This window comes from Squalius cephalus, assembly GCF_949319135.1.
Source record: "Squalius cephalus genome assembly, chromosome: 6".
Lineage (NCBI taxonomy): Eukaryota > Metazoa > Chordata > Actinopteri > Cypriniformes > Leuciscidae > Squalius > Squalius cephalus.
The window spans coordinates 48,236,262-48,250,385 of record NC_137127.1 but is presented as its reverse complement, the minus strand read 5'-3'; the positions used below and the strand labels follow the sequence as shown (position 1 = coordinate 48,250,385).

The window sequence follows — 14,124 nt, the reverse complement described above, 5'->3', positions numbered from 1 at the left end:
CACTTCCCAGTCTGTCAGTAACGCTCTGTTTACTTCCTGTCTCTATGAAGCCCCTCCTTCTGAAAAGCACACTGTGCTCTGATTGGTGAAACAGTCTGAATCTTTCTCTCTGTGTGTGTGTGTGTTCAGTGCGACTCAGTTCCGCTGGATTCAGCACGAGGCGGCCGGCGAGCGCTCCAGCTGGGGAGTGGATCACGTGTACATCGGGGAAGCGTGTCCTGGTCTGTGCAGTGGTCATGGGTACTGTACCAGCGGACCCGTCTGCATCTGTGACGAAGGCCATCATGGTGGGTATCAGTTTTCTCTGACTCTGTGATTCCATGATGTTTCCAGTACGACAGATCCAACAGGACCAGGTCTTGTCTTTCTCAGGTGACGACTGCTCTCTGTCCAGCACTGAACTGCCCAGCTCGATCAAGGATAACTTTGAGTCGGGCTCGGTGTCTCCGGAGAGCTGGAGTGAGATTCAGGGTGGTGGAGTGGGCAGTGGATGCGGTCAGCTCTCTCCTCACGCTCACGGAGACTCGCTGTACTTCAACGGATGCAAGATGAGACAGGCCATCACTAGACCTCTGGATCTGACCCGCGCCAGGTAGAGCAGAAAATCCATTCAAGACCAGTGTTGGGGAAAGTTCCTTTGAAAAGTAATGCATTACAATATTGCATTACTCCCTTAACAAGTAACTAATTGCGTTACTTAGTTACTTTTTTAGAAAAGTAATGCGTTACGTTATTTTTGCGTTACTTTTTTTCACCTGGGCTGGGCTTGTTTTTTATACCAAAAAAGTTAGATTTTTGGTCAAATGTAAAGACCTTTTCACACCAAAAGTGAAATAATAAGCCTCAGACTGAAGGAAATACAGATTTACTCCTGTACAGTAGAGTACAGTAGAGTACAGTAGAGTACAGTAGAGAACAGTAGAGTACAGTAGAGTACAGTAGAGAACAGTAGTGTACAGTAGAGAACAGTAGTGTACAGTAGAGGGCGCCACTCAAACAAACCTTTCAGCTGATGCTGTTCTGGGTAACAGAAGAAGAGGATGCAGGAGAATTTTTTTTAACACTTACTTTACCAAAAAACAAAAACAAATCTATAGTCATTTTTGCTTATGGTTTAACTGAAAAGTACTTTGGTCAATAAAGTGAGATTAAACATAAAAATAAAAACTCGATTTGTCTCAACATCAGGACAGGAGAGCTGTCAATAAAGGGGAAAACAAAGTAACTTGCGTTACTTATTAGAAAAAGATATTTAGTTGTAAATTTTATGGGTAATGCGTTACTTTACTAATTACTTGAAAAAGTAATCTGATTACATAACTCAAGTTACTTGTAATGAGTTACACACAACATTGTTCAAGACATGTGTTTTTAATACCATCAGCCACCATCCTCTGCTCATCTCTCTCCTCCAGTAAGATCATGTTCGTGCTACAGATAGGCAGTGTGTCTCAGACAGACAGCTGTAACACTGCTCTGGATCAGGCCGATACCGTGGACCGGGCCGTGCTTCTCCAGTACAGCGTCAATAATGGAGTTAGCTGGCACGTCATTGCCCAACACCAGCCGAAAGACTTCATCAAAGCCCAGAGAGTGTCCTACAACATCCCACTGTGAGTCTGCAAACACGTATCACACACAGAATAATGTTACGAAAATGTTGAATCACTTTTATTGTTTGTTGCCCCTGTACAGTAGAGCAGCTGCAAACAATGCCATGACTGATCAAATTTATACCTTGAATGCAATGTGTTCACACTTGTCGTTCGGTTCTCTTGGTTCTTTTGGACCAAAAAAATAAATAAATTAGTTTTAGTTCTGGTTTGCTAAGCATTTACACTGTTATTTTTAACACAGAACATAATTTTTTTTCTTTTTCTCCCATCCCTCACACTCTACAAAAGTCTCAAACATGTCCACTTGTTCTTCCACAGAGCCTGAGCTTGATGGGAAATCAGTGATCCTGTTTTACAATATATTGTGCACCTGTTTGGAACAACTAATTGTTGTCAAGAAACACCATTACACCTAGATGCTATGATTTATTCTTGCCTATTGTTCTGTGATTGTGTGTGTGTGTGTAGGGAGGCTCGTGTGAGGGGTGTTCAGCTGCGATGGTGGCAGCCACGCCATGAGGGTGCAGGTCATGATCAGTGGGCGCTGGACCATGTGGAAGTCATTCTGTGAGTACTCAGACTAATAAACAAGACAATGAACCATCTTCACTCAGACATCAGTATAATCTCTCAGCATAAGTACTTTACTGACACTTATAAAACAGGTGTCTTCATTTGACCATAAATTCTCCTGTCGGGCTAACAATAATGAAGTTCGTTCATTAATAGTACCATAGTTTCTACATGGTTCTGCATTGGCCAGTAGACATTAAACACTGGCTGTACTCATCCTAGACACACACACTCCTGTTTCTACACATATCTCTGCCCCGTCCCTCTCACTCTAGTTCTTGTCCTCACACTGCTCTCTCTTTCTCTCTCATCACTGTCACCCCTCACATGTTCACATGTTCACATGTTCACATGTTCACTCCACCGTCCTCTGCTGCTCTGCAATAACCTTTCCCTTTCCCTTTCCTCACCTCCACCTTTCCCTTTCCTCACCTTCCTCCACCTTTCCCTTTCCTCACCTCCACCTTTCCCTTTCCTCACCTTCCTCCACCTTTCCCTTTCCTCACCTTCCTCCACCTTTCCCTTTCCTCACCTTCCTCCACCTTTCCCTTTCCTCACCTTCCTCCACCTTTCCCGTTCCTCACCTCCCTCCACCTTTCCCTTTCCTCACCTCCACCTTTCCCACCTTTCCCTTTCCTCACCTCCACCTTTCCCGTTCCTCACCTCCACCTACACCTTTCCCTATTCCTCACCTTCACCTTTCCCGTTCCTCACCTCCACCTTTCCCACCTTTCCCGTTTCTCACCTCCACCTTTCCCTTTCCTCACCTCTACCTTTCCCACCTTTCCCATTCCTCACCTCCACCTTTCCCACCTTTCCCGTTTCTCACCTCCACCTTTCCCGTTCCTCACCTCCGCCTTTCCCGTTCCTGTCCTGCTGATGCAGGTCAGGGTTCTTCCACCCCCAGATCTTTGTGCAAGCCAGCAGCAGCCCTGTCCTGCATCTTATAACCTTTCCTCTCTTCTGTATTTTGCTCCCTATGGCATGGCTGTAGTGTCAGGTAAGTGCTTTGCTGTTCCCAGAATGCACCACTGTTCCCTGCTTTTGGTCGTCCCTCGCCTCATGAGTCTGTCTTGTGCATCACTATAGACCTCATCATCCCATACATGAAGGAAACAGCACATGAAAAAGTTACCTAAAGTTAATTATCTTTTAGGTGACTGGATTAAAATTGCAAACACAGCACACACAGTAGGTTCATTGGTTTTTACCAATATATTGTCTTCTTGAAGAATATCCCACAGCGGTTACACTTGATTTCGATGCTCCACTTTAGACATTCTACTAACTATAAGTAACTTTCCAACAACATGTCAAATAACTTTCATTAGAGTATTAGTAGACTGTTAGATTCGGGTTAGTAGAATAAGTTGATTAGTAGTCGCAAAATTCCTTCTAGTCAGTAGAATGTCTGTTGAGGAGCATCAAAATAAAGTGTCAGTAGATATTAATCAGACAGTCTACTAATACTCTATTGACTGCTGGGTTAACATGGAGATGCACAGTTACTCATAGTTAGTAAAATTTCTAAAGTGGACTATTGGAATAAAGTGTAACCCCCACAGCACTGGAACTAATCTGAAGGTGGAAGTTGTAACAATGTACGGTACTGTGCAAAAGTCAAACATTTACTGTACTTTAGGACTGTTATTTATATATTTTTCTTTAGTGTACCAGTAGGGAATATCAGTTTTAGATTTCCATCAGATTTCCATTAATAACCCTAACTCATGTTTTCATGAAGCAACTAATGTGCCTAAGACTTATGCACAGCACTGTGTGTGTGTGTGTTGTATACTGTGTGTGTTGTTTCCATTGTTGTCGTTCCCTGTATCCTACCCTAATCTAAGGACTCTTTCCTCTACACAGCTGGAGGTTAATGTCACCCAAAATAGATCTAACATTTCATTACTCAAATACTTGGAAACATTACGGACAGGTGTATGTACAGAAACAGGTCATCCAGGTCACTGCAGATTCTGACAGTTTGCTGCACTATACTGTACAGCTGGAGTGTCAGAAATAAATATATACTTGAACTCCTTACACACGTCAAACACAAATCAATATAGTGAGGCAGTACAGTGTAATGAAAGAGTCAACAGACACTCACTGGTCACTTTATTAGGTACATTTTCTGAGACTGTGTAGGACACACTTTCCCCCCAGAATAGCCTGGATTCCTATATAGGATAGGACATTGATTCAGCATGATCTTGGGAACAATCCCTATAGATTCTGATCCATGTAGACAGGATAGCCTGGACATGCATGTAGTTGCTGCAGATTTGTCAGCTACATGTTTATGATGCACCTCTGCTGATCTAGAACATGATCTGTTGGATTGAGATTTGGGGAGTGTGTGTGACCTTGAAGGACGCTGTAATTCCAAGATTAAGGCCATGAGTAGCTCACAGGAGCCATGATTGGCTGATTAGATTTGAATAAGTATGCAGATGAATAGGCGTCCCTAGAAAATTTCAAAAGTGTAAAAGAGTGTAATATGGACAAAGGTATTGGGACACCTACCCATTACACCAACAGGAACTGTAATGACAGCTCGTTCTAAATACATAGACATTAAGGTGAAGTTGGTCCCCACTTTGCAGCTTTAGCAGCGTACTCTCTTCTGGGAAGGCTTCATACTGAATGAGAAGGCCTGGCTCGCAATCTCCATTCCAGTTTATCCCAAGGTGTTGGATGTGGTTGAGGTCAGGACTCTGTGTGAGCCAGTCAAGTTCTTCCACACCAAACTCATCAAACCATTTCTTGCCCTAGGTTCACAGTCATGTTGAAATAGAAAGAAAGCCTTTCACCAAACAGTTCCCACAAAGTTGAAAGCATAGCATTGTCCAGAATGTCATGGTATTCTGAAGCATTAAGATTTCTTTTCACTGGAAGTAAGTCACCTAGCCCAACCCCTGAAAAACATCCCCGCACCAGTATCCCTCCTCCAGCACACTTTACACCAATCCCAGACTCGCCCATCAGGCTGCCAATCAGAGAAGCATGAGTCTTCAATCCACAGAACACGTTTCTGCTTTACGCCACTCCATCCGACGTTGTACTCGGTGAAATGAGGCTTGCATGCTGCTGCTCAGCCATGAAAACCCACTCCACAAAGCTCCCGCCGCACAGTATTTGTGCTGATATCAATGCCGGTGGACGTTTGGAACTCTTCATCTATAATCAGCTGCAAATGTTGCTGACTTTATGTGGTCTTCCACCTCATGGCTGAGTAGTGTTTGCTCCTAAACGCGTCCACATTCCAATTATACCACCTACAGTTGACCGTGGAATATTGAGCAGGGATGAGATTTCACAAACTGACTTATTGCAAAGGTCGCATCCTACCACAATACCATGCTTAAATTCGCTTAGCTCTTCAGAACGACAAATGTTTGTAAATGCAGACTGCATGGCTGGGTACACCTGTGGCAATGATTGAAACACCTGAATTCAAGAACTGAGATGTGTCCCCCAATACTTTTGTCCATGAGTGGACAGATGACTTGAGAAAGAAGCAATCCATTTCCGAACCTTAATTTACACGGTTTCCAAAATTCATGAGTCCCATTGTGGTGTGATGAGGTTAATCTCCATCTCCGTCACTCTACAACTTTAAGCCACATTGACATAATGGAAAAGACTTGCATTGCATATGAAACCTGCAGTGTAAAAATGTTTTCACTTATATATACATACATGTTTTCACTTAATAATGAAGTTGTTTGTAAGGTTACAACTTTTTAAAGGGTATAAATTATATCATGGTGACAAAAGCCTTTCAATAAATATGAATAAATGTCCAATGGTATATGTGGGTACAGTCGAATCAAACACTATATTTGTTTGCATGCTTAGTAACCCGCCCCAGGTCATCGTGTTTGTCCATAAGCCATTGCTAACTTGTTGTGTCATGGCTGTATCTCCGCTAAAGACTCACAGATTAGCACAGATCCCTTTCACCGGTCCTTCACCCTCATCACAGCTCCATCTCCCACCCTCCTGTCCCTTCATGCTTTGCAGACGCCCATTCCTGTCCTGGCTGCGTTCCTGGCTCATTGGTCCCAACCTGACGGACAGAAGAGGCAATGACAGGCTAAGCAATAGCAACTCTCAGAATCTTTTCCACATTTTATTTTATTATTATTTCTTGTCTGTCTGTCTGTCTCTCCTACTCACAACCTCTCACTGTTGTTACGTTTGGTCTCTCTATTCTTTTTCCATCTGTCAGTCTTTCCTCAAGCTCCAACCTCAAGCACTGCTCCAGATGTCCTCAGTCAAAGTCTCTGTCGATTACTAAACCATTGAGATCCACTAAAGGACCGACGGCAGTGTTTGAGGTTTCGAGTGAACGATCGATTTGATTCTGTAGTACTATGTGAATAGTTGTTACGCCTCAGAGGAGAGATTGCACAGGAGAACTCGCCGTTAACCCAACCTGCCTCTGTCTGCTTTCCTCTTCACAGCACCCGCAAACAAAACTACATGATGAACTACTCCAGACAGACTGGTCTTCACCACTACTACAATAGGAAGAGGCGAGCCTTGCGGCAACGAACCTAACCGCTCACACGTTATTCTGTTGGCTACAATCCGCTTTCCCTGATGAGAAAACACCATGTCAGGTCACTTCTGTCAGCATATGGCCATTCTCTCTCATCTGAACGATACATCGGACCATCTAGTCCCATTTCTAGCCAATCAATGCCTTCCCAGAGCAGTGTGATGGGAAAGACAAGCACCTAAACGTGGCGATTTTTTGTATACTATCTATGAACTATTGGGTTTCCTAATTCTGTTTGTTATTATGATCTTGTTTGAATTCTCCCAATGTGAACTACTACAAAGCTCTCCTGCTCTCACCTCACTCTCTACCACACTGTGAAGTTATTCTGATGGTTATGATGATCATTACTTGTGCTGATACAGTACGAGCACCGAGGAAAACTGAAGAAGACTCATACTGAAGCAGTTTCTTGGATGAAGATAATGTGTTTTGCTGTTGTGTGTCTGTGGGTTTGTTTTGTGATGCGTTGATTGTGGTGTTCCAATCATTTGTTAGTTTTATACTAACTCGTATGTTTTGGGCTTTGATCATTTTTCCTTTATTGGGAGAAGTCGGCCTTGGAGAGGGGGAAAAAAGAAAATCAAGCAGAGAATGAAAAGAAAGAATACATTTAAAAAGAGAGACTAACAATGTTTTGTTGTTGTTGATAAATCACTTTTTTATATATCTTGGTTCCTTAAAAATATTTATGGTAAATGGTTCTCCACTAACCTATTTAAAATACACTGTGTGTGAAATCTGCGTTTTTTTGTTTGTTTGTTTCTTCTTCTTATTATTATTTTTAAATTAGGTTTAAGTTATTAGGTCAGGTTCTTAGTTGCGATCAACACCCTTCCCTTCTCATTCAGTGTCATCCAGTTGTGCTGTTAGACATTTCCTCATTTCCCTTCTTTTTTTGATGACCTGTCAGTGTTGTTTATGATGTTACCTTCTCCCCTTCTTGGTGTAGCTCTCAATATAGCAAGTTCTTGTGTTTATATATATATATATATATATATATATTGTGTATATATATATATGCAGGGATCCATCAGCCTTATAAAAGGGAATAAAGAACTGTCAAAACCTCCAACAGAAGAGTGTTTATTTACTAAGGAGTTAAATTAATGGTGACCTATTGCAAACACAAGTTTTCGTAATAATCACTGTTATGTGTTAAATAGGCTAAAGAAACAGAATAGAGGACAAGTTGATTGGACAATGCAATGTTACAGGAGCCAAAAGAGCACAAGACCTCTCTGTGTGTCAATGCACTTGTTCAGATGTTACATATAACTACTAAAGCTTTTGATTCGTGAAGGATTTACTATTTCTTTTGCTTGCATCATTTGCCTGTTTCTGTATTTGGTCTATGTACTCTTCGCTTGTCAGTCTCAAAGGACCAAACTTATTGCACTTCAGTTATAAACAAGGCAAGAAAAACCTCTTGAGATGAAACAAAGGAACTACCATCCTCCTCTAGTTTGATCAAAGTAATAAAACTAAACCTTGATGCCCAAATTATTTTATACTACAATTATTTGTATCCAGTAGGGGAAAATGAAATCAAATGTACAATGAAGCTGCAAGCAGCAATTGAGAGGCCAAGCACAAAGAAGGCACGATAAGTCATGCCAGAAAAAAAGGCTGCGCTTTAGATTCGGTATATGAAAACGGTTTCATCTATCGACACGAAATCCATAACTTTTAGCCAGCAAAATTCCTTTGATATTAGAGAATTGGCTATCGCTCGGCTTGCTGCGCTAAATCTAAATAGACCAGTTTTGTGATTTTTGGCCAAATTGTTTAGAAGTTATAAGCAAAAATGTACATTTTTCATTTCTCCTGAAGACTAGGTGGCACTGCGCTGAAACTGTGCAGGATTCCTCAGGCCAAGGTTGTCATAACACACACCAAGTTTGGTCAGAAAACGCTAAACAGTTGCAGAGAACGGTTTGATGAATCGACTTGAATTCCATAACGTTTTGTCGGCACGGTCTGAAGATGATCTGGTTAAATTTTGGTGAAAATGGCCTAGGAGGCGTTCGTGCAATCGAATCATCTTGAGCCAAGGAATCAGAGGAAAAAGTTTTTTGTTTCTAGCCCTTACGGTTCAAAAGTTATTAACATAAACATGAGTGCAACTTTGGACAGTTGGTGGCGCTACAGGGATTGAGTTAGAGACTCTAAATTTGCAATAGTGACATTTCAGACTGTCCTCTATCTGTGTGCCAATTTCATAACTTTCCCACAAGCGGTTATATGAGCTGCCAAAGATTCAAGAGCGGAAGAAGAAGCGGAATAATAATAATAACAGAATACTGATGATTACAGCAGGTGCCCCCCCCCCACACACACACACTACACACCCACACACCCACACACACACACTACACACTACACACCCACACACACACACACACACACACACACACGCACCTACACACACCCACACACACACCCAAACACACGCACACACACACCCACTACACCCCCCCCCCCCACACACACACACCTACACACCCACACACCGACACACCTACACACACACCTACACACCTACACACACACACCTTCAGTGATTGGCCCCTAATGAGTAAAAATGGTAACACTTTGTTAGCTAGCAATGTGCTAAACAGGTCACCGTTTAAACAGGCCTGACACCAAGGTCAGATAAATCCCATCACATAGAGCCTCTTTCACCTAGATATAATCATATAGAGACTGTGTCTGTTCCCTGAATTTGGAAAACCAAAAAAACGTTTAAACCCATCTAAGGTTAAAAATGTAATTGATGTTCAACAAATAAAAAACAGCTATAATACAGATGAGCAAATGCTAAAGCTTGGGTTGCTGAATATTCGATCGCTTACTTCAAAAGCACTCATTGTTAATGATATCATTTCAGATAATAACCTAGATGTGCTGTGTTTGACAGAAACCTGGCTAAAACCAGACGATTACATTACTGTAAATGAGTCAACCCCGCAAGATTACTGTTATAAACATGAGCCTCGTCTGAAACGCAAAGGGGGAGGTGTTGCTGTAATTTATAGAAATATTTTCAAAAAAACTAAGAAATCAAGTTTTAAATATAATTCTTTTGAAGTTTTGGTGCTTAATGTAAAAATATATAGTATAAATGATAAATCACGTTTGAGATTTGTGCTGGCTACTGTGTACAGGCCACCAGGCCACCATACAGACTTTATCAAAGAATTTGCGGACTTTCTATCAGAATTAATATTGACTGAAGATAAAGTACTAATTGTTGGTGATTTTAATATACATGTAGATAATGAAAAAGACGCATTGGGATTGGCATTTAAAGACATTCTGAACTCTATTGGAGTTAGACAACACGTGTCAGGACCTACTCATTGTCGTAATCATACTCTAGATCTAATATTATCACATGGAATAGATGTTGATGCCGTTGAAATTCTGCAGCAGAGCGATGACATCTCAGATCATTATCTAGTCTCGTGTAAACTTCATTTAGCCAAGGCTGCAAAGCCGACTCCGTGTTACAAATATGTGAGACCTATCACTTCTGCCACTAAAGATTGCTTTATTAATAATCTTCCTGATCAGTTTCATCATTTCAGCATCCCAGATAGCTTAGAAGAAAGAAACTTTTAACTCTCTCTTTTCCAGCACTTTAGACACAGTTGCTCTGTTGCGCTTAAAGAAGATTAAAGAAAATAGTCCAATGCCGTGGTACAATGAGCACACTCAGCCCTTAAGAGAGCAGCCAGAGAGATGGAGCGCAACTGGAAGAAAACACAACTAGAGGTATTTCGCATTTCATGGAAAGAGAGCTCGATTGCATACAGAGAGGCCTTAAAAGCTGCTAGATCTGCTTATTTTACAACCCTATTAGAAGAAAATAAACACAATCCTAGGTATTTATTTGAAACAGTGGCTAAACTAACGAAAAAAAAAGCTTCAAGCCCAGAAGTTTCCAAGCAGCACAGCAGTAATGACTTTATGAACTTCTTCACTTATAAGATTGATAATATCAGGGAGAAAATTATAACTATGCAACCGTCTACTACAGTATCGCATCAGGCAGTGCATTGTAGTCTCCCTAAAGAAAGATTTGATTCATTCTTTGCTATAGGAGAGGAAGAATTTGCTAAACTCGTTAAATCATCTAAATCGACAACATGTATGTTAGACCCTATACCGACTAAGCTACTGAAAGAGATGCTTCCAGAGGTCATAGATCCTCTTCTTAATATCATTAATTCATCTTTGTCTCTAGGATACGTACCAAAAAACTTTAAGCTGGCTATGATTAAACCGCTTGTTAAAAAAACGCAACTTGATCGTACAGAATTAGTCAATTACAGGCTCGAATCTACCTTTTCTGTCAAAGATATTAGAAAAAGCAGTATCTTCACAACTGTGTTCCTTTCTTGAAAGAAATGATATCTGTGAGGATTTCCAGTCAGGATTTAGACCGTACCATAGTACTGAGACAGCTCTCATTAGAGTCACAAATGATTTGCTCTCATCATCCGATCGTGGTTGTGTCTCGCTATTAGTGTTACTCGATCTTAGTGATGCATTTGACACTATCGACCACAACGTTCTTTTAAATAGACTCGAAAATTATGTTGGCATTAGTGGAATTGCACTAGCATGGTTTAAATCATACTTATCTGACCGTTATCAGTTTGTAGCAGTAAATGAAGAGATGTCTCATCGATCACAAGTTCAGTATGGCGCACCACAAGGCTCAGTACTAGGACCGTTGCTGTTCACTCTGTACATGCTACACACACACACACACACACACACACACACACACACACACACACACACACACACACACACACACACACACACACACACACACACACACACACACACACACACACACACACACACACACACACACACACACACACACACACACACTTACACACACTCTGTACATGTACATGCTACCATTACGAGATATCATTAGGAAACATGGAATTAGCTTTCACTGTTATGCTGATGATACTCAGCTCTATATTTCTTCACGCCCAGACGAAACTTACCAATTCACTAAATTAATGGAATGCACAGCTGATATAAAAAATTGGATGACTAGTAATTTCCTATTACTTAATTCTGAAAAAACAGAGATTCTAATTATTGGACAAAAAACGTCCTCACGTAATAACCTAGAATACTGTCTAACACTTGGCACACGTGTGTGTGTGTGTGTGTGTGTGTGTGTGTGTGTGTGTGTGTGTGTGTGTGTGTGTGTGTGTGTGTGTGTGTGTGTGTGGACATGTTTTTCTACACCGGTGGGGACTTAAACCTGAATGCACACAGACTCATGGGGACTCGTGTCACCGTGGGGACCTAAATTGAGGTCCCCATGGGTACAAAAGCTTATATATCATACAGAATTAGTTTTTTTGAAAATGTAAAAATGCAGAATGTCTCCTGTGATGGGTAGGTTTAGGGATAGGGGCAGTGTAAGGGGATAGAATATACAGTTTGTACAGTATAAAAACCATTACGTCTATGGAGAGTCCTCACAAAGATAGTGCACCAGACTGTGTGTGTGTGTGTGTGTGTGTGAGTGTGTGTGTGTGTGTGTGTGTGTGTGCTCTTTGATACCAATCTTTCATTTGAAAGTCACGTGTCTAGTATCTGTAAAACTGCATTTTTCCATCTTAAAAATATATCTAAAATACGCCATATGCTCTCAGTGACAAATGCGGAACAGTTAGTTCATGCGTTCTTGACCTCAAGGCTAGATTATTGTAATGCTCTACTGGGTGGTTGCCCTGCACGCTTAATAAACAAACTACAGCTGGTCCAAAACGCAGCAGCTCGAGTTCTTACCAGAACCAGGAAGTATGACCATATTAGCCCGGTTCTGTCAACACTGCACTGGCTCCCTATTAAACATCGTATACATTTTAAAATATTGCTGATTACTTACAAAGCACTAAATGGTTTAGCTCCGCAGTGCTTGAGCGAGCTCTTAACGCATTATAGTCCGTCACGTCTATTGCGATCTCAAAACTCCGGCCAGTTGATAATACCTAGAATATCTAAATCGACTGCTGGCGGAAGATCCTTCTCCTATTTAGCACCAAAACTCTGGAACAGTCTTCCTAACATTGTCCGGGAAGCAGACACACTCTGTCAGTTCAAAGCTAGACTAAAGACACATCTCTTTGACCTAGCATTCACATAATACATTATAGACTTCTATAATTCAGTGTTAGGCTGCATAGATTAGGTCAGCTGGAACCGGGAACACTTCCCATAAATCCTGATGTACTCGTTACATCATAAGAAGAATGGCATCTACGCTAATATTAGTGTCTTTGTTTATCCCGAGGTTTTCCCGCAGCCTGCCGGATCCAGGCCGTATCCAGATCTGATGAAGGACCTTCGCCTGGACCCGATGACAACGCAGTGCTGAAGTGCCGACTAGTCTCTCCCTATGGAGGATCCCTTTCCCACTCTACAGATAAAGCGTTGCCGGGAAACTCAATTCGCATATCTACCCCGAAGTGACAAAATAAAATAAAATTCTGTATCAAAACTATAAGGAAACACCAGTACTTTGTTTAGGCTTGGTCTGTAGGGAATTCCAAACCTGCGCACATATATTCAAACGCACATAACTATAGAACCAGTTCTTAATGCGCATGTGAACGCCATCAGCGTTTCTCACAGGATCGCGGTTAAAGTCTGTGTAGAGAGAATGGTGTCGTCTTAGCGGCCCCTAATTTAATAACAAATTATCATTGCGACGGAAGCGAATCAATCAAAACTAACTTTAGCTGGAAAATAACTTTATTAAAGAACCGCTATAAAGCCAAAACAATCTTACGTTAAATTATACGTTTGTCTCTGTAAAGCTGCTTTGAAGCAATCTACATTGTTAAAAGCGCTATATAAATGAAGATGACTTGACTTGACTTGACTAAACATAAAAAGGTTACCAACATATAAAAAGCAACATGCTAAATCATGCTAGTGTAAAGTGTTGTGCAACGAGGCCCTGCACAGATGTGTTGCTGCTGAGCTAGTTATGAACATACATCGAGCACACGACGCATAAGGCGACTGATGTTACGGGCGTCTTCCAATGGCTGCTCTTTGCGCACATTTTTGTAGTTGGTATGAGGATGATGGTTTGTATGCACACACTGGTTTTGTAACTACACTTTCATGTCTTACATTGCAACAAAGCTTTGAAAGTATGGTTTGCTATTTCAAGCAGCAGAATAAATGCGGATAGAAATTATGTTGTAAATCACATCGTAAGCCGTCTGGCATGAAGAAGAGCGTTTGACCCCGACGGGATTGGAACACACAACCTTTGACATATAATATGCAGAGATCTTATTCTGTGTCGTG

General features: G+C 41.3%; 1 protein-coding gene and 1 long non-coding RNA gene across 3 annotated transcripts in view; one reads left to right on the top strand and one right to left on the bottom strand.

Moving 5' to 3' along the window:
• reln (reelin) overlaps window positions 1-7,827 on the top strand; it is a 158,685-nt gene extending 150,858 nt beyond the window's left edge. Inside the window, exons 60-65 of one of the 2 annotated variants that reach the window (XM_079873328.1) lie at window positions 130-287; window positions 373-592; window positions 1,416-1,613; window positions 2,085-2,183; window positions 6,219-6,280; window positions 6,662-7,827. In XM_079873328.1, the coding sequence (XP_079729454.1) occupies window positions 130-287; window positions 373-592; window positions 1,416-1,613; window positions 2,085-2,183; window positions 6,219-6,280; window positions 6,662-6,684 (760 nt within the window). In that variant the 3' untranslated portion in view covers window positions 6,685-7,827. The remainder of the gene's footprint in view (window positions 1-129; window positions 288-372; window positions 593-1,415; window positions 1,614-2,084; window positions 2,184-6,218; window positions 6,281-6,661) is intronic. The other variant, XM_079873327.1, reaches the window with a different exon arrangement.
• On the bottom strand, window positions 2,111-3,058 carry LOC307159790. The gene is made up of 2 exons (XR_013821449.1): window positions 2,888-3,058; window positions 2,111-2,852 (listed from the first exon to the last, which is right to left on the bottom strand). It is a non-coding gene; the product is annotated as an uncharacterized lncRNA (long non-coding RNA).
• Window positions 7,828-14,124: the final 6,297 nt, after the last annotated feature.